The sequence below is a fragment of the Ovis aries genome, chromosome 5, assembly GCF_016772045.2.
Source record: "Ovis aries strain OAR_USU_Benz2616 breed Rambouillet chromosome 5, ARS-UI_Ramb_v3.0, whole genome shotgun sequence".
Classification (NCBI taxonomy): Eukaryota; Metazoa; Chordata; class Mammalia; order Artiodactyla; family Bovidae; genus Ovis; species Ovis aries.
Window position 1 is genome coordinate 80943376 of NC_056058.1, and position 23562 is coordinate 80966937.

A 23562-nucleotide genomic window follows, 5' to 3' on the forward strand; every position below is an offset into this window, starting at 1 on the left:
AAATGGAAGCAGGACCCCTGGCTGCTATAAAAATGGGCTCTCAGTATTTTAGGTACCTCTCTACCTCATTTTGTACTCCTCATCCTGCCTGCTCTATTTGCTTGAAAGTGAAAGTGAAGTCCCTCAGTTGTGTCCAGCTCTTTGCGACCCCATGGACTGTAGCCTATCAGGCTTCTCCGTCCATGGAATTTTGCAGGCAAGAGTGCTGGAGTGGATTGCCATTTCCTTTTCCAGGGGATCTTCCCGACCCAGGAATCGAACCCGGGTCTCCCGCATTGCAGGCAGACGCTTTACCGTCTGAGCCACCGGGGAAGCTGTATTTGCTTAGGTCTTCTCTAATTCTACCTCTGTCTTTTAGCCACTTGTGAAAAGCATAATTTAATTCACATTGCATTCATTTCAGGCAGTTGTTACATTGCACAAGTAACATTCCAATTTAACAAGCTCTCTGGCATTTCCAGAATATTTTACTGTGACATGTTAAGTGATAATGAGCATACTAATTGGGTCTAATTGAGCCTAATGTGGAGAACAAAGGAAATGTTCACCCTTTCTTTGTTAATCAATAAATTAACATGAAAGTTTCCCCAACCTAGTTAGAGCCCCTTATGGTAACTTTGTGAGAACCGAAAGGCAGACGGATTTCAAACGGTATCCACCTTGGTCAGAGCAAGTGAAAAAAAGGGTGCCCCTTCTTCCAGGGGGACTTTTGGTCTCTTTGGCTGGTTGATTGGGAGCTGATATTGGTCCTCATACATCCTCAGCCCTGCCCAAGGGCAGGCCATGACCTGCGTAACTCTCAAGGCAGCCCTGTGCCTAGGACAGAAAAGCAGGCAACTGCATTCCATTCTGCCCCTTTCCCTCCCCCTCTTCAGACCTTGGAAGTCTTCTTGTTTTGTTGTTTGCTTTGCTGGGAGTTAATCCATTTTGATGGCAGAAATGGATGAAAGAGTCAGAAAATTGCTATTTGATTTTAGGATAAACAAAGAAAAATGACCTCAAAGACATTTCAGTGCAGCTTTCTCCTTCCGGCATGCAATGTTAATAAGTACACCACAGCCTCTTTCATTGGAGAGAAAACCCATTTCCTGGACAGTAAATCAAAGAATCAGTTGGAAAAGTTTGTTCACTTTAAAGAATCTATTGTATTATCAAATGACTGCTTCTATGACCTAGGGAATGTACGTATATAAAATGAAATGTTTCTGGTGTGTGTTTATTGTGTTATTTCTTATCATACACTAATATTAATAATAACAAAATTAGGTAACTGAGTTTTCTGCTGTAAATATCAGAAGATGATTACTCACTATGCTTTTCCCCATCTCCTATAAACAGGAAAAGACTGAAGAGTAAATTTTAGACCCTTTTTTTCTTGTTCTTATTGCAGGTGATGTGTTCCACATCACTGCTCCCAATAAGTTCACCTTTGAGGAAGCTGGAGAAGAGTGTAAAAACCAGGACGCCCGCCTGGCGACGGTGGGGGAGCTCCAAGCAGCGTGGAGGAACGGCTTCGACCGGTGTGATTACGGGTGGCTGTTGGATGCCAGCGTTCGCCACCCTGTGACTGTGGCCAGGGCCCAGTGTGGAGGTGGTTTACTTGGGGTGAGAACCCTGTATCGTTTTGAGAACCAGACAGGCTTCCCTCCCCCTGATAGCAGATTTGATGCCTACTGCTTTAAACGTAAGTGTTTGATACCTTTTAAAACATTCTAGATTAAAAAAAAAAAAAAAGCTTCGAAGGCATGCAATTGATGTTCAGCTAGCCGTTGGAATGATTCCATGTCTTGCATTGTGTGCACGGAATGGAAACAGTTCAGTGACTCTCAAAAACAAGGAAACGAAACAGCAGTGATATGGTTAAAACAAGTTAGACAAATGGTTTTTAGAGAGGATGAAAAAATGTCAGGCAAAGGCCTTAACTGTGCTGCATTGCACAGAACATGTTTCTGAGCACTTGTTTTCTATTAATTGCAGTCCTTCAATGCAATTGGATTGTTGGTGCTATTATAATGCTGGGGCCAGTCCTGGCTGAGTTGAATCCCTGAGTTCTGTTTTTTTCCCTCTTTGTTTGGTATCACCCTTTCTTTCAAATAGCAGAGGATTTAAATTTCAGTAACTGCAGGTGAGTACTTGGAGCTGACATGGATAATACCTAAAAATGAACCATGCTATAAGTAAAAATTTCGTTTTATCTCGGTTTATTTCATATAATGGAAATATGTTCCTTCTAATGCTCTAGAATCATATTAAAGTACAGTATATGTGTTTTGGCAAGCTCTAACATAAATAGGCTACCTTCAGTTAAGTATGAATTTAAAATAACTTAAAATGGATTTGAAGTAACATTTCTCAACATTAATGATATATTTTAATTTTTACATGTCCTTAAATTACTTTAGCACTAGCAGTCACATACCATAGTGTCATGCTTGTAGAATGCTTAATTAAACAAGCAACTAATCCAGAGTCTCACTGTGATTTTTACTGTAGGATCTATATTATGCCAGCAAAACAAAGATCTGCTAGAAATTTTGGTGACCTTTAGTGTGTTCAAGATGGAGCCATATTATATTGAATTAGTGAGAATTTTTTTTACTCAGTTTTCAATATATGTATTGTTTTAGCAATACATACAGTCATCCCCTTGGTATCCATGGGAGATTGCTCCTAGGGCCCTCAGGGATACCAGAATTACTTATAGTACCTATACCGTATAATGGGATATAATATCAACTATGTAAGTAGTTGCTAGCACACAGCAATTTCAAGTCTTGCTTTTTGTAACTTCCTGGAGTTTTTTGTTTTTTCTGTTTTTTAATCAGAAGTTGGTTGAATCCTCGGATATTGAACCCATGGATACAGAGGGTCAACAGTAACTGAAATGAGTCAAAAATACACTAGCTTATTTTATAACTGGCTTCTAAATATACAGACTTTCTTCATCAACCAAAAAGACACTGAAGTGGGATATCTGAGTAGTCAGGAGAATAGATTGTTAGTACAGTGGAAAGGTGTAATTTCATATCCTGCTATCTCCCAGCTAAGATATTTCTGTTTGGATCTCCTCCTGCAAACTCAACTTTCCGAGTGTTAAAGCCATGTGTTGTGTATCAGTGCAATACAAGCTGGCCATGAAAAGCCTTTGGAATTATTTGTTTTTGTTCTTAGGCCCTGAAACTGCAGGAAAAGTCTTGATCATTTTCAGGAAAACAAACAAAACAACAATAATAGCCAAACCTTATCCTCAGAAGTAGGAAGATATCATTCTTTTAAGCCACATACCCATAACAGTAGTTCCGGGAATATTTTCAAGTAGTTCAAGCTTTAAAATCAGTTTTATGTTAAGTGACTGGTGTGATTAAAGGAGAAAATCAAATTTGTGTGTGTGTATTGGGGAGGGGAGGGAAGAGGTGGATTAGAGAAGTTAAATTCAGGAAGGAGTTGAGTTATCCAGTGTGACTACCTTGCTTGATTTTATTTTCTTGTGCTTTATAAACCTGGCACTAGAAAACTTTAAAACATTTTTGTTTTCTATGAGAGAAAAATGTCAAACAAAGCCTGTCTATAGTTCCAAAGACTTCATCCTGATGTGTTTTGAATTATTTATTTAAATAAGGAATTCACATGAATGTACCAAATAACAAGATACTTAGATTCAAGTAGAATAACCACCTACTAAAACATCTGTATAAAACGTGAATAAAATTTGAAAGTTTAGGTCTTCTTTTTTCTCCCTAATTCATTTGAATCTATATAACTTGGAAATATATAACTTGCAGATATAATAGATTCAAATTTTTGGTTTTTTTATCCCAGTTAAGCTAAAGACTAGATTCTTATTTAGTTCTTCCCTAAGACTCTACCATACTCAAAATTTATTCAGCACATAAAAGATTAAGAAAGTTTAGTCATACATAAAAGCCTTCCTTAACACACAATGCCAACACCCTCCCCAAATTTCTAATTCATTTTTAAAAGATTCTTTTTAAAACATATACATTTTTTTAATTTGAAAAATATTCTTAAAATGACTTACCTGCTGTAGTTTCCCACAGAGTTGAGTCATGACTAAATCTATAGGGTTAAAGTTAATAAGAATTGTGACCTTAAGGACAAATTCCAAAAGTGATGTCAGGGATGTACAGCTAGTTGGTTAAGTTGAAGAATTTAGAAATATAACCATATTTTTCTTGTTTGCTTTTACCAAATGTCAGAAGTGTTTTTAAGGCCACTTCATGGTGAATAAACAATACCAAATCTCACTTTGGTATAATTCCCTCTTCTGAAATCACTGAATAGAACGTTAACAATGGCCGATGATAAATATAATTAGAATCTGTTCTTGTTAAACAGATTTGAAAAACAAGGAAATTAATGTCCTTGTGAAATAAAGTCTTCCTGCTGGTTTTCCCTTGATTAAATTGTGTACTTTTCATTTTTCTTTGACCTCAGAGTTAAGTTTTGCAAAATAGAGTTATGCAGTGCTCTGAAGGTTCATCCATACTCCCCAAATTTAAGTGAATCAAAACCATTAAAGACTTGTGATAACCTCTCATTTAATATTATTAAAGATCTCCAGGAGAGGAAGATAGGGAACGTTTCATAGAAAACACATTCCAATATCCTATTATTATCACTCTCAGACTGTTTTCCTAGTTATCTAAATCCTTTGCATTAGAATCCAAGTCCATCTTTCCTTCTCAAGTTGGAAACCAAAATCTAAATAACAGCACTTCTACTATTGAAAACCATTGTTCAGTTGTCCCTCAGTGTCTCCTTCAGCTGAAACAATTTCCTTGTTTTGAAATGTTAATTTCTAGGCCTCTAATCACCTATGCCATCTTGCGTTGAACCCTCATTGTTTTTCACATCCCTCTGTTCAATTAAGCTTGGAGCTAAAGATAATGGTCTAAAGAAGACTAAATAAATACCCACCACTTCCTATGATGTCTTTCTTATGTATTTGTTCACTTTTACAATTGATCTGCCCTTCTAACCTATGATCAGCTTGTTATCTTTTCTGCACCCTAGATCATAATCTGACCGTAGGTGTCAAAACGTAGCCTTCCCTAACTGGTCTTTTTGAAATGTTTTCTCTTTATTGAATTTGAATCAGTTGGCATTCAATCACTCATAAAACTTAAATATGGCTTTCAATTCTAATCCCGCGGTTCCAACCGTTACTCTTTCTGCAACTGTGAACCCCAAATCAACTTTTTGAATATCTAGTCATTTCCCTATAATAAAGGCAGTATGGCTGTAAATTAAATTGACTATTGTGCTGCTAATAGGGTTTTTATATTTCACTAGGAAAATGTGCCTTGTGTCTCACAATGGAAGCACTGGAGAAGATAGTCCATAGGATATAAAATACCATGAGTACAGTGATGTGAAACATCTGGGTGGCAAACAGCTGCAAATGTTCGAGGGGAGCTTTTGTGGGAAAGAAGCCTGCTGCTTTCCGACGGCTTCCTCGATAATGAAGCTGAAGAAGGGACACTGGTAGTTTTCCAGGATAAAAACTTCTCCACGTGAATTCTTCTTGTGGAGAGACACTTTCAGAAAAATCTGGAGTTGTGTTTTCACTTTTGTAATAGTCATCATTAATACACTGGTATTTATTCTTAGGTTATTTTTTTGTAAATATTTGTGTGGTTTTTTTTTTTTTAATTAGTTCTTTTTTTTTTTTTTGGAAGGGTTGAAACAAATGTCGCAGATGCTCAGATATACTGAGTTGTGATAGAAGTCATCTGTTAAGTTGATGAAAAAGTAACCCAACCCCAAAAGGAAGTCTGAGGTTTTCCATTCCAAATAGTAGAATTAATCAGCTTAACTATAAGCAGACCCTTAAATGGGGCTCTCATTAAAAACCCTTGCTCTGAAAACAAAGTCATGTAGCTTTGTAAAGGAGATCCTGAGACACACTACCGTCATATGACTATGTTTCAGGCCTAGATGAAGACAGCACCAAATAGTACAATACCAATTGATAATGACATACAGTCATGTAGTTTCCGAAATCTGAGTCTTTCGTTTTTAAAATGATATGAAAAGTATTTTCATAGTACTGTAGAAAGTTGCTGGCATACAAATTGGGTTGGAACATTAGGAAGACCTGATTCACAAGCCCTGTTTTGGCTCTCAGCCAGTGATCACCTCCATTTAAGTGAATTTCATCAGCCATGGAAATACTCAGAGGGAAAAAGCAAAATTAGCTTTTGTGTTGTTATTAATAATAATATGATTAAATTTTCTCTAATATGTAGTGTACCAAGTGTTTATATTATGTTTCCTTGGGAACTTTCTCTGTATGTATATTTTACTGCTTCCCCAAAGAATGCAGTTATAAAACAAACATGATATCTGGCAGTTAAATGAGGTAACAGTTATGGAATTTCAGAGGATAGAGAATTGAATGAAAAGAAAAATAGTCAACCTCACTTTGGTTCCTTAAGTTGTTCATGTCAATCAAAATAGACCAAAGCTTCCTCCAGGAAATGATTGCAGAAAAAGCTTTCTTTAAAAAAGGGGGGGAAAACATTATTTAACATGTTTTTGAAGAATCTAATTCTTTTTGTTTTTATTGTTTAGTTTTGTTTTAAGATAAGGGGATAAATAGTGACAGACTAAAGAATTTTAAATACAGCATATTGAAATGGTCACCAAGTTTTTGTATAATATTAATGAATCTGGGCTTCAAAATGGTCTAGGGGATGAACACAACTAATAATAGCTCATACCAGACCAAAAAAAAATGAGGACTCTGTTATAGCTCAAGTCTGATTTACAACAAAATCACATCATTTTATCATTAAAATTTTAAAATAGGCTTTTTTAAATAGTTTTAAGTTCACAGTAAAATTTAGTGGAACATTCAGAGATTTCCCATATATGCCCTGTCCACACTCATGCACAGCCTCTCCCATTGTCAACATCCCCCATCAGAATGGCACATTTATTAGACCAATGAACCCACATGGACACAACATAATCACTCAAAGTCTGTAGTTTACATTAGGATTCACTCTTCGTATTGTTCATTCAACATTTGGGTTGAATTTGGACAAATATATAATGACATATCTTTGCCATTCACTTATCACACAGAGCAGTTACAGTGCCCTAATATCATTAAGTTTTGACAGAGTAGATGGAGCTCAAAAGTAATCAACCAGTTTTGTCTTCCAAGGACTCTGGTTTGGGGGTTATTAAGAGTAGGCCACAAGATATTATAGATACTACAGATATTACAACTTAGCAAAGCAGTGACCACAGATGTCCTCAGATCAGTTCCTTCTGAGGCTAGTGGCAGTTTTTGATTTTTGAAAATCTTGAGTATTTTTAAAAAGACAAAATCTTTATGTGCCTAACTCCTGCATTTTCTTTATGGTGAGATGGAATCCTATCTACAACACTGTCATTTTTATATACAACTTAAATTTCTTTCAACAGTCCAGGCCATTCTCTGTAAATCTGGAGGCGTTATAATGTAGCATTTTATGATGACATGTTACTTTTTATTGCCTGAGCCCATTCTTTCTGATGCTCAGGGTTGTTTCCAGTGATTTGTAATTACAGAGCTAAAATATATCATGTGGGTACGTTACTTCCTGTTCTCCTTTTGCGTTTCCTGCTGAATGTAAGCCTGGACCCAAGACTCGTAAGAGTTATAAACATATCGTGTAGAACATAGAACACGATGTAGAATACAACAAATGCCAGCAGCCTCTGCCAGAGGCATTTTAGTGTTTATTATAAACAAGGCTACCCTGCAGAGTTGAAAAGAACATGAAGACAAATGTCCAACACCTGGGATCAAGCAACAAGTGGTGTTAAAACATTTAATATCCTGTTTTTATGAAAGCTTCCACATTATGGACCATGTAATCGTTGATATGTAACTCGGGTACATTTGATGTGGCTTTTTTGTTATTTTGCAATCTGAGGCACTCCCTCTCCCTGGAGACACTGTGTTAGCTACAGACAGAATAGTAGTATTGAATTCTCCTACTAAACTTCAAGTTGGTGCTGTAGTTTCTGAGAAATAATGTACCTACTGTTTCCAAACTCAGCATTTGTTTTTTGACCTTCTTATCTGAAAACTACATAATATTCACGTTCGTTAACTAAGAACAGTCTTTTGTGATGATTAAATGTTTAGTTTCTGTCTTTGGGTTAAGTATAGTTTTTAGACTCCCCTCCATCACAAAACACTTTTGGGTCACTCCAAATTACAGACAGCACTTAACAAATACTGGACGTACAACTTTTTATTAGTGACTTGTCTAATCAACTCTTTGAAATTATTTTTCTAGCTAAACAGAATATATCAGAGGCTACAACCATCGAACTGAATATGCTTGCAGAAACTGTCTCACCCACTTTATTGGAAGAACTACAAATGGGACCGGACAGAACTACACCAATTGTCCCTTTAATCACTGAATTACCTGTCACTACAACAAAGGTCCCTGCTATAGGAAATATTGTCAATATTGAACAGAAATCCACAGTTCAACCTCTAACTAGTACCCACAGATCAGCCGCAGAATCACTCCCACCTGATGGAAGTACGAAGAAGCCTTGGGATATGGACTATTACTCACCTTCCGCTTCAGGACCTCTTGGAGAGCCAGACATATCTGAAATTAAGGAAGAAATGCCCCAAAGTACAACTGTCATTTCCCATCATGCTCCTGAATCATGGGATAGTGTGAAGGAAGACCTACAAAGGAAAGAATCAGTTACACAAGTTGAACAAATAGAAGTGGGTCCCTTGGTAACATCTATGGAAATCTCCAAGCACATGCCTTCTAAGGAATTCACTGTAACTGCGACACCATTTGTATCTACAACGATGACCCTGGAATCAAAAACTGCAAAGAAAGCAATAAGCACAGTCTCTGAACCAGTGACCACAAGCCGCTATGGATTCACCTTGAGAGAAGATGATGGGCAAGACAGAACCTCTACGGTCAGATCGGGTCAGCGTACCTCGATCTTTAGCCAAATACCTGAGGTCATTACAGTGTCAAAGACTTCAGAAGACACCACCCGCAGCCAACTAGAGGATGTGGAGTCAGTCCCAGCATCAACGGTTGTTTCACCTGACAGTGATGGGTCGTCCATGGACCACAGGCAAGAGAAACAGACTCATGGTAGGATAATTGAAGATTTTCTTGGCCAGTATGTGTCTACCACACCTTTTCCATCACAGCATCATACAGAAGTAGAATTGTTTCCTTTTTCTGGTGATAAAAGATTAGTCGAGGGAACATCCACAGTTATTTCTCCCAGTCCACGAACAGGAAGAGAAAGTACAGAAACACTAAGACCAGCGATGAGAACAGTTACTTACACCAATGATGAAATACAGGAAAAGATCACCAAAGATTCATTTATAGAAAAAATAGAGGAAGAAGGCTTCTCTGGAATGAAGTTCCCTACAGCTTCCCCAGAGCAAATTCATCATACAGAGTATTCAGTGGGAATGACCAAATCTTTTGAATCCCCAGCACTGACGACAACGACAAAGCTAGGCGTGATACCAACAGAGGCGACAGGTGTGGAGGAAGACTTTACAACTCCAGGTGGATTAGAAACAGATGGCTATCAAGATACCACAAAGTATGAGGAGGGTATTGCAACAGTGCATTTGATCCAGAGCACTTTAAATGTGGAGGTGGTTACTGTATCAAAATGGTCATTGGATGAAGATAATACAACATCGAAACCTTTATGGTCCACAGAACATGTAGGCTCTCCAAAATTGCCCCCTGCCTTAATCACCACCACGGGAGTGAGTGGTAAGGATAAAGAAATGCCAAGTCTTACTGAAGATGGAAGAGATGAATTCACTCATATCCCAGGTAGTATTCAAAAGCCACTAGAGGAGTTTACTGAGGAAGACACAATAGACCATGAAAAATTCATAGTTAGATTTCAGCCAACTACATCAATTGCTACCACAGAAAAGTCCACTTTGAGAGATTCTATAACTGAAGAAAGAGTTGCACCTTTTACAAGCACAGAAGTCCGAGTTACTCATGCAACCACAGAGGGAAGTGCTTTGGATGAAGGACAAGATGTGGATGTCTCTAAGCCTTTGTCTACTGTCCCTCAATTTGCACACCCTTCAGATGTGGAAGGGTCAACCTTTGTTAACTATAGTAGCACCCAGGAGCCTACTACTTATGTAGACACTTCCCATACCATTCCTCTTTCTGTAATCCCCAAGACAGAATGGGGAGTGTTGGTACCTTCCTTACCATCAGAAGGTGAAGTTCTAGGTGAACCCTCTCAAGACATACGTGTCATTAATCAGACTCACTTTGAAGCTTCTATTTATCCTGAGACTGTAAGAACAACAACAGAAATTATACAGGAAGCAACGGGAGAAGATTTTCCTTGGAAAGAACAAACTCCAGAAAAACCAGTTTCTCCTCCCAGATCCACAACTGACACAGCGAAGGAGACATTACCTTTGGATGAACAAGAGAGCGATGGGTCAGCATATACTGTCTTTGAAGACAGATCAGTGACGGGTTCTGACAGAGTCTCAGTCTTAGTAACAACTCCAATTGGAAAATTTGAGCAGAGTACGTCTTTTCCACCTGGTGCTGTCACCAAAGCAAAAACAGATGACGTGGTAACGCTAACACCAACCACAGGGTCAAAGGTAACTTTCAGCCCATGGCCTGAACAAAAATATGAAACAGAAGGTACCAGTCCAAGGGGATTTGTATCTCCTTTTAGCATCGGTGTTACCCAGGTTATAGAAGAGACCACAACTGAGAAAAGAGAGAAAACATCCCTGGATTATACTGATTTAGGTTCAGGATTATTTGAAAAGCCCAAGGCCACAGAACTCCCAGAATTTTCAACAGTTAAAGCCACAGTTCCAAGTGACATCACTGCTGCGTTCAGTTCAGCAGATAGATTTCACACACCTTCATCCTCCACTGAGAAGCCACCTCTCATTGACAGAGAACCTGATGAAGAAACAACCAGTGACATGGTAATCATTGGAGAATCAACATCTCGCGTTCCTCCCACTACCCTTGAGGATATTGTAGCCAAGGAAACAGAAACAGATATTGATAGAGAATATTTCACAACTTCAAGTACTTCTACTACACAGCCAACAAGACCTCCCACTGTGGAAGGCAAAGAAGCCTTTGGACCACAGGCATTTTCTACTCCAGAACCCCCAGCGGGGACAAAATTCCACCCTGACATAAATGTTTATATTATTGAGGTCAGAGAAAACAAGACAGGTAAGTCTTTGCTTTCTAGACATACCAATCAAGGCAATCAGCATTTTATCTTGAAAATTACTTTTGGAAAAAAAAAAAAAATCAACATGCCAAATGCTGCCATTAGAAGATAACTGGAGTGTGAAAAAATTCTGTTTTAGCTTCATGTATTGTGTATTTGTACATGAATTGGAAGAATATGTTAAACAGTTTGGAAGAATGTTAGATATGATTTTATTTTAAAAGTATAAGAAGCCCTGCTTTGTCATCTAATATAACCAAATCATCACTGTTACATCACTTCAGAACATGCAGAACAAGATGTTTTAATTTCAGTGTCTTTCCATGTGTTACTACTCAAGCGTAGTACTAGACTGTGTTAACATTTCATTGGTCTTTAACTATTAACCTTCAGTACTTACACTATGGACAGCTAAAACCGTATTGCATATCCCTAGGGCTGATAGACGTCTAGAGGTTTGTTTTATTTTTTCTCTTCCATGATTTGCAGGTTTATTACGCAACTTGTGGGGTGGGTAATAGGTATGCAGTTTAAATGTTCTTTTAAAGAAAGTTCAACATATTTTCAAGCTGTTGTCCTTGGATATTTTCATTAAGCATTAAATATTTAGAACAAATAAGGTCTAGCTCAATTCTAGGAAATGCTGTAATATATTTCTCAAATACAATTTCAGAAAGTGGATTACCTCTGTTCCCTAAAAACCCAGGCTATAATGTTATTTATTTTGTGATTTAGTTATAGGAATATTCATGGTGCCTTTGATTCTGCTCAAGTATTTTCTATCTCTCTGGCAAAATTCTTAAAAGCTGTTTCTTTACATTGACTAATACTTGCAATTTTTATCATTAAACTTCACTTATTCCTTCTTAAAGGTCAGTACACTCTGTCTTCCAAATGTGGTAAGCTGAATTGCGAATACGTGTTATATGCAGTTCAATAGATCTATTCAGGTTTGTCTTTTTTTAATATAGAAGTTAAGATCATCGATTTTTGTTAAGTTGCTGTATTTTAGTTTTAGTGTGTGGATTAGAGGAATAAATGCTCATTTTTCCTTAATCTAGCTATGAGAAGTCAAGCTAGAAGAATGTTTTTTGAGAGGTTTTTTTCTCTTACTGTTGGGCTATTCCCCTAGAGGTGTCATTTTTTGTAAGATGTGTCATTTTTTGTAATTTATGCGATACTCATGAGCCTGCTTGGGGATGCACTTGTTGGGAACACAGGTGGCTCTAATGTCTAGTCAGCTGGCTTCCAGTTAGATGGTAATTTGGCCTCTACCACCCAGAACTTTCTCCATGTCAAAGCTCTTGTGGGACAGTGAATAGCAGAGAAGAGAATACACTCTCAGAGTATTGATATTAACCTCCACTTTCCAATATAGTTGAATGAGGTCAGGATTGGAGCATTATTTTCCTGTTAATGATGCTGTTTCTTGGAAACCATATTTCTTCTCTCCTACATTGCTCTTCTGCCTCTTGGAACTGGAGATGGAGGGAGAGGACAGGCTGCCAAGTAGTGGGAATGAGGATTGCTGTTAGTGGGGCTGGAAAAGTGACAAGAAGATATTACTATGAAAAAGAAAGAAATGAAGAGAAGCTTAGGGATTCCTACGAATGCTTAATTTGAGAATTTTTAAAAAAAATTCTTGAATGACTAGCTATACAAAAGTTTTTTCCCAACTTAGATTACTCTCTTGTTAGTGTAGATACTATGTTGAGTCAAATGATAGATAAAGCAGTAAGACATGTTCTGCATTTAAAAACTCTTCTAAATGGGAAACTGTGCATTGAGGTGAGGGTAATCAAATTACTAAACGGGAAAAGTGAAACTCAATCTCCCTGGAAGAATTGGCAGTCATCAGGAAAAAAAAAAAAATCTAAGTTTATAAATGGCTACTTGAAATGGAGAGTCTGAGTAACTTAACTCATAAACCATTTATACAAAGTGTGTATTTTTATCTGAATTATAAACTTAAGTCAGCTGGGTCTGGGAAACACAACTACGTATTTCCTCCTCTTTTTTCTACCTTATTCTTTACTTTTCTTTTCTGTTTTTTTGGAGTTTAGTTGCTTTACAATGCTGTGTTAGCTTCTGCTGTAGAGCAAAGTAAATCAGCTATACATATTCATATATCCCCTCTTTGTCACCACAGAGTGTTGAGTAGAGTTCCTTTTGCTATACAGTAGGTTCTCATTAGTTATCTGTTTTATACATAGTGTGTATGTGTCAATCTCACTCTTAAAACATGTGGCCTTGACTTGCCTTCAAACTAATTTCCATTCAGCATTGATAACTGTGGGTCAGAAAGGAGAGGGAATACTTATCTTCTTTGGCAGAGGGTTTCAGTGAGTGCAGTGGAATGCGGGGGGCTAAGGATGAGAATAACATGTATCTATCTATTAACTCCCTCACTCCATCTCTCTTTTTCTCCCCTGTCCCTGCATCTATCTGTCTTTTCTGTATGCTTTATATATGCCCTTCTTAAGACTAAAAACACTGTTTATTGTCTTCATTAAGACAATGAGGGTGATGACTCAGGTCCAACTGCTTTATACTCATTTTATTTGTTTTCTATGAGAAATTTAATTTTTCAAGCATTTTTCACTTTGGAAGGGAAAAACCTGAGAGCAGATGTTAAATTAATGACTTTTAAGGCAGGTGTACATTAATAAGGAAAAATACATATGTGCCTGGAAAACCAACCTTTTTATGTATCAAGGCACATTTTTCCAAACTGGAAAATCCTTGGTACATGTACAAATTTGTATAAATTTATTCAAAAACATAAAATTGACCTCTACATATACTGTATATTCAAGTAAGCAAAAATACCACCCATGTTACTCTAAACCAAGGCATTCATAATTTTTTTTGCTGCTCTCAGCAAGTCACATAAATCTTGATTTTTAAAAATTTTTTTACTACTATTAAACAAAACACACTATGCAGGACACGTTTATGTTCTATTTGCTCAAATGGATCTTAATAGCAACTTAGGGTGCTGTTGCTGGAGGGCAACTGTAGTTAGCAGTTAAAAAAAAATCTGAAGGAACTTTTCAGCTCATAAAATTTTTATGAGCTGAAAAATGCTATAGGGTGTGTTTAACAGTGGTTCAGGGGATACTGAAAACATGGCTCCTGTCTATTTCAGGAGTAATTTGCACACCTGCACTTTGAAAAGTTATTGAAAGGTTTTCTTTGTGAACATGTGATGGCTCAGACGATAACGAATTTGCCTGCAATGAAGGAGACCCGGGTTCAATTCTTGGGACAGGAAGATCCCCTGAAGAATGGAATGACTACCCACTCCAGTATTCTTGCCTGGAGAATTCCATGGACAGAGGAGCCTGGTGGGCTATACAGTTCGTGGGGTTGCAAAGAGTCAGACATGACTGAGTGACTAATACACACACACACACACATGAAATCTATAGAGTTTAAAGGCATAGGAAGAGTTAGCTCAGTTCTGCACTTTCCCCTTTTTAAAAGAATGCTCCTCCTTGAAATCATCTGAAATGTCATAAATTAGTGTAACAGGATTATGAATGTTTCTAAAAGCGAATACACTGTAATTTTAACTCAAAGAATAATTTAGAAGTCTACAGATACTGACTGTAAACATTATTAGGCAAATGCTTACAGTTATAACATTAAAATAGGTGACTTATTAGTTTTTTTAAAACAAATTCATGTATACTGCCTATTACTTGTCAGACTTGCTTGGTATTATTTGCTGGTTAGGTGTTCTTTTTTGCTAGTTTTATCATTTCTAGCTATCCAGTCTAAGTGTAAGACAGGTATTAAGCCAATATGAAACTAAAATGATAACAAATAGAAAATATTGATGAAATTATTAATGAAATGACATTAATGATTAATGAAGTTTTGAGAAAAATAATTTTGGCCTCTAAATTAGAGTTTCTTTTGCTCTGTTTCCTTGTTGAGAATTATGGTACTTTATTGCTCGCAAAGAGTCGGACACGACTGAGCGACTGAACTGAACTGAACTGATTGCTTACATCATTCAGAAATAATTCCCATATGATTAATCCCATCTGCATTTTTGTTTGTATATTTGAGAAATGTACATAGAGCTAAATATTTATTTTCTGAATATGATGCTGTTGAGGAGAGGGTAAGGAATAAGGATCATTAGCTCTGAGTACAGGAGATATCTGGGTAAATGCCAATATTTATACCATTGAAAGCACATTTATCAGTTTTTAAAAAGTAATGTTACTCAAGATAACCGTATATAATTTTTTAATCACATTTTTATAGAATTTATTATGTAGAACTACTTTCAGATTGTTAATTATAGGATCAGATTCCTTTCTTGGGCTTCCATATTTTGAGTGCATGAAAGAGTGGCTGTTCTGGTTAGTGTTTGAGGAGAGGATATTAGGAGTCCCACTTTCTTGGGACCCCTCTCTCATGCCCAAAGGTAGTTTCTAAAGTAACATGTACCTTAGAACACAGCTAGGAAGAGAATGAGATCATGTGGGTAATTCAGAATAGAGCAACAAAAAATTTACTCATTTCTGAATGAATTTATATATATATATATATATTTTTTTTTTTTAAAGTAAAAACATTTTTTAAATTAGTCTCTCACTATATGGGCTTTCCTTGTGGCTCAGATGGTGAAGAATCAGCCTATGGTGCAGGAGACATGGGTTCGATTCCTGGGTAGGGACGATCCCCTGGAGAAGGGAATGGCTACCCACTCTAGTATTGTTGCCTGGAGAATTCCATGGACAGAGGAGCCTGGCTGGCTGCAGTCTGTGGGGTGGCAAAGAGTTGGACACAACTGAGCGACAAGCACACACAGTTTCACTACATGTATGTATATGTCTCACTATAATGATACACATGATTAACATTTACCTTTGAACATTTACCCACATGATTCTGAATAAAACAAATTAAGCAAATCTAACTTTAATCTTATTGATAGCTATATGTAATCAAAATTATATATAATTATATTCAGAGTATGTGCAGGGCAAAATCATCATGCGTGCACTTAGAGCTTGATATTTTCAGACCACTCTTTATATATTTTATCATGTTTAAACTTCAGAGGTAATTTGTGACGTATCTAGGGGAAGTGTGGCAGATGGCAGACAGAGGCTCACTGGGCCTGCCCCTTTGGTACTAGTCTGAGTCTTGGCACTCCTTGGAGCATTTTTGCAGTGAGGCAGTTCTCTCCCCTGATGAACTCACAGGAGTAATGACTCCCTGTTGGCTCAGGTGCTGCTCTGTCTGTCAGTTTCTGAAAGAACATAGATGCTGGAAAGACTGGCTTCTCATTGGCATTCTATTGGTTTAAGAGGAGATGGCTTAGATTTCGTTTGCTGCTAATAAGGGGCTCTGTGTATGCTATTCAGATACCTGCTCTGGCAGGAGAACAGCATGCTGAAACCAGCAGCTCTGGGTCTGGGCTGTTTCTCCCCTGCAGAATTTTGGAGCACATCCCTGAAAGTGGATGGGGCGGGTGTCTACACACTTGAGTGGTTCCCTTTGCTGGGCTCCAGCTGTGGCTCCCTGCCAGAGAAGCACATGGTTTTTTTTCCCCTGCAGGGAATTAGGATGGCTTCCCTCATTCCTCCTTGGCTGTCTAGAAAAGGACTGAATTCTTCTATTGGCAAAATAATGAAAAAAAGAAGAGACTGTCTCTTTTCCCTTCATTTCTATAGTAGGAAAAAAAGAATTGGCCTTAATATTTTTTAATTATTAATGAGCTTAACACTACACTACAGATCAAAGCTTACCTTTTTACCAAGTCCTTCTAAGTGAAATGTTTTGTATGTATAACACATACACTCACATAAGACACAATACAGAACACATAGAATCTCAAACTTTTAAATGCTCTATAAATATTTTATTAACCCACTAATCTCAAGAAAATCTTGAAGACATTAAAATCATGCTTCTCACAGGTTGGGGCTTTCTAATAAAAGAGATGTCCTGTAGATGGGTAAAAGGAACTTTGTTGTCTTCTTAACATGAAGAAGACTATTCTTTCTGAAAATGGCACTTGCAATTACAAGTTGCCAGTATCTAAGCTGCTATTGAGGTGGGGCATCAGCCAAAGACAAATACCACTTGTTGTCATTAGCAGTGACCTTGAGAGGAAGGTGCACACTGCCTTCTAGCAGAGTAGTCGGTCAAGGGTTATCCTCAGGTAAAGCTACAACATGCTTTGTTCTTTAACAGAATCAAAAGGGACACAAAATAACTGTAAACCATAGGCCCTGCTCCCAAAGCCTTTAAATGCTTTTGAGGAGCCTATATTCACATAGGCAAATGTAATTAACAGTACAGAAATGCATAATTACACACTAGGTATGAGCTACTGACTAAATGGCAGATAATATCAACAAAGAAGAAATCAATGAAGGCAGGGGAGTCAGAAAATATTTCATGAGAAGAATGAAATATAAGCTGGTTCTTGTTGGAAGGGTAAGATCAAAAACAAATGGCTGAAAACTCATTATTAACCTATTGCTTCACAACAGAGACTCACCAGTTGGGCCAAGGAGCCCCAAGTACTATCAGGCATTTTTCTAGACAGGGCTCAAATGACAGAGTGGCACCCCTGATTCAGAAGATGAATGCCTTCTTAGGATTCACCTGGAAGCCTGTACAGATTCATGGAAACTTCAGGCAACTTCCTCAGGAAGGAGTGTTCTCTCACATTTTCCTATTTTTCAGTGATTGATACATTTTGATAAAGATGACATCGTCTGTAAGTTAAGTACATTTAGCTTTTCAAAACACGTCCCATGATGTATCATGGTTCAGAATTACACATTTGTAAAATTAAATGACATAAAACTACTTTTTAGAGTGGGCTGTATACCCTAAAAGGTGATTTAAAGTTTTATAATATCTTAATTCAAATGCAATTTGAATTAGCAGTATTACAGAAGCAGGTGATGTAAGTTGGGGAAGCTACAGTCAGTCTTTCCTTTGATTCCTGACCATGTGGACCCAGGAATTTCTTAAATTTTCTGTCAGAATTTTTTGCCAGTAAAATGGATGTAGTGGTGATTATTATATAGAAAGAATAGTTCCTAAATTCTGATACATACTCTTTTTTTCCCAAAGCACAGGGATTATGTAACAAAAGATGACACACACATATACAAGCACACATATAAGGATCTTCCCAACCCAGAGATTGAGCCCAGGTCTCACCGCATTGCAGGTGGTTTCTTTACCAACTGAGCTATACATATATGTATGTATCCAAATATATTAATATACATGTATCCAACAAATAGTCAAATAATTGCCATTCACTACATACTATACTAGAACTGGATTTTTGAAGCACACTCTGATATTCTGAATGTCCATGGATAGGTAGTTGATTTGATCCATGGGATACAGTTCGATGGAGTGGAAAGAGCCTTTGGAAACAGACTTGGGTTCATGGTCAACATTGTTATCTGCCACCTATTTGATCTTGGGTAAATTGCTTGATTGCCACAGGCCTCATTTGTTATAATAGTAAACATATGTGTTAATACTCCTGATGCTGCTAAGTCGCTTCAGTCGTGTCCGACTCTGTGTGATCCCATAGACGGCAGCCCACCAGGCTCCCCCGTCCATGGGATTTTCCAGGCAAGAGTACTGGAGTGGGGTGCCATTGCCCTCTCCAATGTGCTAATACTACAAACTCACTAGATTACTTAAAAGAGAAGGGGATCTCTTCCTGGGCTTGCAAGACATGGTGGCAGGCACGTCACATGTTAAAACCTCCTAAGTGCCTAGAAAGCACCCAGCACAGGGGCCTTGCACATGGCAATGACATAGTAGAAACGAATCGCCTCTCAGCTACGGCAGTTGTTTCATTGTGAACGTCTAAATGTCGGAAAATGTAGATTGTTTTGTATTAAATATGTTAAAAATTCAATTTCCTTAAAATTTGAGATTATTTATACCACAGCAAGACAAATATAATTATACTCTAGTATCTGTCTGACTGCAAGAGCTTGTTAAAATTTTAATCATCTATGGATTGTGTTTGTCTAGGGTGATGCCATTTTGGGTGCAAATCAGAAGCAGCTGCAGCCCTTATTTAAATTTTAAATATAGTTATAGTATTGATTCTATACTATCAACATGTAGAACTCATTAGCTTTCTGCTCTTTTTCATGTGTGAAAATTGGACTGGTGATTTTTGATGATTGCAAATTTAATTTTTTTCAAAGAAAAGATCTTTTCACAAATTCTTTATAAATTTTTCCAGGTGCTGGGCCAGGCCTCTTCTTGCATATTCATAGAAAACATGGGCATTTCCTGCTGTCTTTTTGTTGTTGTCAAGGAAACCCCCTAGTTCTCTACACAGGGATTACATTCTTCTTTCTTAATAGCTCTTAGATCATTCATTTGTGCAGTGAATAAAAAATGTATTCACGGGCCCAGACAGTGTTCAGAACTTTTGGAGGGGAGGGGTGTAGCTAAGGGGAGAGACATGTGGTGAGAGGAGCAAAGGGATAAAAGAGACAGAAACAGAAATGCTTTGTAAAGGTTTCATTTTAATGAGGTAAAATGAAAAAATAATTTAAATGCATTATCTGTGTTTGTCAGTTTTAAAATTTATTTGCAAAATTTGTTACATTGAACCTCAGTGAGGCCAGTTTGTCACATTAAAAAAAAAAAAAGCTGGTTAATAAATGACTTTATTGATAGAGAGATTCCAAGAATGGGACTCTGGTTGAGGGGGCAGGGGAATATTTTTTAGTGAAAACTGTTGTATTTTTTTTTTTCGTTTGAATGGAAGTACTTTGATTTTTTTACAACACAACTGAGGCAATGGAAATTGTAAAATATTGTTTCAACCTAGGGTATTGTGTGGACAATTCAGCACCTATTGCATGAGAAACTGTGTTCCTTAGAGGGATATGCCAATATTCAGACCTTTTGAGTGTGAATCAAGAAGGAAACCCTGATCCAATGGCATGAAAGCTATAATTATTCTCAAAAGGAGTGGTTTGATGTGGAGGAGGAGGATAAATTATGGCAAACCTTCTAAATACTTGCTAGAATTATTGTGACAACGTATAAAAATTTTTTTCCATAGATAAGTTAAAGTAGGAGATTTGAAACTGGAAAGAAAGAATCCCTTGAGTGAGAGGGAAAGTTTAATTGTACTTCAATATCTGTGTCTATGAAAGCTTGACATATTATGTACCTAGACCTGCTTGCCCCTAGTATGTAATCGGTATACACTACCTTGTCTGACTTCCAGTGACTTCATCTTTTCATTTTACACCACAGTATTCCTGGCATCTCACAGGGTGAGTTAGTTTCTTTGGCCATGTCCTGTTCGGAGTAGGTTTGAGTTTCTCTAAGTTGAGAAAGGGAAAAGAAAACACACCAATGCATGCTTCTGTAGAGTACAATGGGATATACTATAGTTACCATCTTTTATTACGTTGTGATCTTACCTTGCTCTGCTTTCTAAGGGAGCCATTTCACTCTCTGAAGATAAAACATTCACTGCCCATCTCTTCACACTTATTCCCAGGGAGTATTTTAAAGGCTTGTTGAAATAAAGCCATTCAGTCAAGCTACTCTGTGGCTGAAGTGAATTGAAATCACTCAGTCATGTCCAACTCTGCGACCCCATGGACTGTATAGCCCACCAGGCTCCTCCGTCCATGGAATTTTCCAGGCAAGAGTCCTGGAGTGGGTTGCCATCCTTCTCCCCCTGGAGAAGGATCTCCAGGGGATCTTCCTGAGCCAGGTATCAAACCTGGGTCTCCCGCATTGCAGGCAGACGCTTTACCGTCTGAGCCACCAGGGCTAGGGAAAGGAAAATAATGTCATCCGTAGCTTAGTTGGGAAGGCAACTTGAAATAATCAAAAAGCAAGAGGAGTATACAATAAAAGCTAGTTGCTTGCTTTAATAAAAAGAAAAATACAGGTAATATGGGTGTGAGTTTGAGCAAATTCCAAAAGACAGTGAAAGACAAGGAAGCCTGGCTTGGTACAGTCCTTGGGGTCGCAGAGTTGGACACAACTGAGCGACTAAACAACAACAGCAACAATGAAGTAAGTCACTATAACAGACAAAGTCTCAGAATCAGCCTCACAGGAAACTCTGGGCATTCATCCTCTTGCTGAGCAGCCATCCATGTTGCCCAGGAGGCTGCAAGACAGCACCAACCAGGTGTCAGCAGCTGACCGACAGTGATGCCATTCTGTGCAGAGGTTTGAAGGAGCCTCAGGAAATCTCCCAGTGCACAAATTCTGCTCATGTTGCTTCTCAACCTTGGCTTTATATCAGAATCACCAGGGAGCCTCCATATCAAAATATCCACTCCCCCACCCCCCACTAGACAACTTGAATCTGAATTCTAGTGGTGGGACCCAGGCCTTCATATTTTTTGTTTCTTTTCTTAAATTTGCCTTCTTTTTTTAATATTAGATGTATTTTTTAATGCATGCAGTCTTTATTCCTGGAGAATGTTGAACCCTACAGTTAAGTAAAGGCTTTCTGACCTTCAGACAGGGGTTGAAATATAGACATATACATGGGGAAGGGGCTGCTTTAAACCTATGGAAGTTTAAGTTTTATTTTACCAGTTTTAAGGAGAAAAAAAAAATAAAGGTTTAATTCAGTCTCCCCTAAATGAAATGCTGGCCTTTATCACATTTTGGGAAGAGTAGCTTTTCTCACACATGTTAAATGAACCTTGGCATCTGTAAGGAAGGAAGAAAATAGAATTAACTATAACTGAAAGATATGTTTTTTTAACATTTCAGAGTAATTGTAATTGAATCAAAAGTGATCGTGGAGAATGTATCTTGAATTACATGGACCTGCATGCCTCACACTGCCATACCCATATTACTTTCTCTCTATCAGCATGGAAATTAAAAGGAAATACATATGCTCATGGCTTAAGGATTCTTTTGACTATACTGACAAAGTGAATATGTTCATTATATATTTCCACTTGAAAAAAATAGTATTGCCCTGAGATAAACCTATATGGATTCTATATTTGGAAAGGAAAAGAATGATAAAAAATAATATTGAGACTATGCCTGCCCACTTAGATTATCTGACTTTCACAGCTATAGAAGTCTTTAATATTTGCATAATCTGTGTTTCTTTCAGTTGTGTCTCAGAATTTGAGCTATTATTGCAGCCAAAAAACAGTTTCTTCAGGACCAGAAAAAATGCAGATATTTAAAAGAAAGTGTCAAAGTAGTAAATGTAAACGTTTCCATTCTTGATGATAAATAACCATGTAGACATTCTTTCAACTAAATTCCCAAAGAGAAGCTAAGTGGCTAGAATAAGGAGAGCCTCCAGTACTCTTGTCTGGAAAATCCCATGGATGGAGGAGCCTGGGAGGCTGCAGTCCATGGGGTCACTAAGAGTCGGACACGACTGAGCGACTTCACTTTCACTTTTCACTTTCATACATTGGAGAAGGAAATGGCAACCCACTCCAGTGTTCTTGCCTGGAGAATCCTGGGGACAGGGGAGCCTGGTGGGCTGCTGTCTATGGGGTCACACAGAGTCGGACACACGACTGAAGCGACTTAGCAGTAGCAGCAGTAGCAGTACATGTTTAAAAGATCTTTCACTTTACGGAACATAGAAGTTAGTAAGGAAGCTGAGACAAGTATATAATAACCACTAGGGAATTTATAAATAAGAAACAATATGGCATACAAATGAAAGACACAACCAGTTTGGGCTGAGGAGTTTTAGTGAAGACAGACGGGAGGAATGGAGACTTCAGCTGGATTGTTCATAAAATGCAGGAGTGAAGCTCCAAGGAATGCTTTATGAAGCATTCCGAGGTTGGGGCAGGAGGATTCTTGTTGAATAGAAGTGTGAGTTGGGAATGAGGAGGATATTGAGATGGGGGCATAGATTTCTCTGCATCCAGCTCAGAGATGCAGAGAATGAGAACAAAGAATGGGAGGATGAGGATAAATGTGAGGACAGCGATGGAGCAGTTTGAACATGCTATTGAAGAGGTCGGTTGGAAGAGGTAACTTTTGAAGAAGGGAGTGTTGTAATGGAAACAAAATGATGTTTGGTAAAGTTCAGTTTAGTAGCTGTAATTTGAGAGCTTAGAAGGAAGTATCGAGATAAACACACACACATACACACACATATATATGAGGGGCATTTGTTTTACTTATGTCAAAGTGTTTTACCTACATTTTGAATCCTTGATTTTGACCAAAGTATTTTTCTGGTGTTGGGCATCTAGTCATTATCTGTCATCTATTTATCTATGA

At 37.8% G+C, this 23562-nt stretch overlaps 1 protein-coding gene across 3 annotated transcripts in view; it reads left to right on the forward strand.

The window, feature by feature from the left end:
* VCAN (versican) overlaps window positions 1–23562 on the forward strand; it is a 119818-nt gene that overhangs the window by 41027 nt on the left and 55229 nt on the right. For 2 of the 3 annotated variants that reach the window (XM_042250731.1, XM_042250732.1), the window contains exon 6: window positions 1391–1684. In XM_042250731.1, coding sequence (XP_042106665.1) covers window positions 1391–1684 — 294 coding nt within the window. Of the gene's footprint in view, window positions 1–1390; window positions 1685–8318; window positions 11280–23562 lie in introns of all 3 variants that reach the window. The other variant, XM_004009067.5, reaches the window with a different exon arrangement.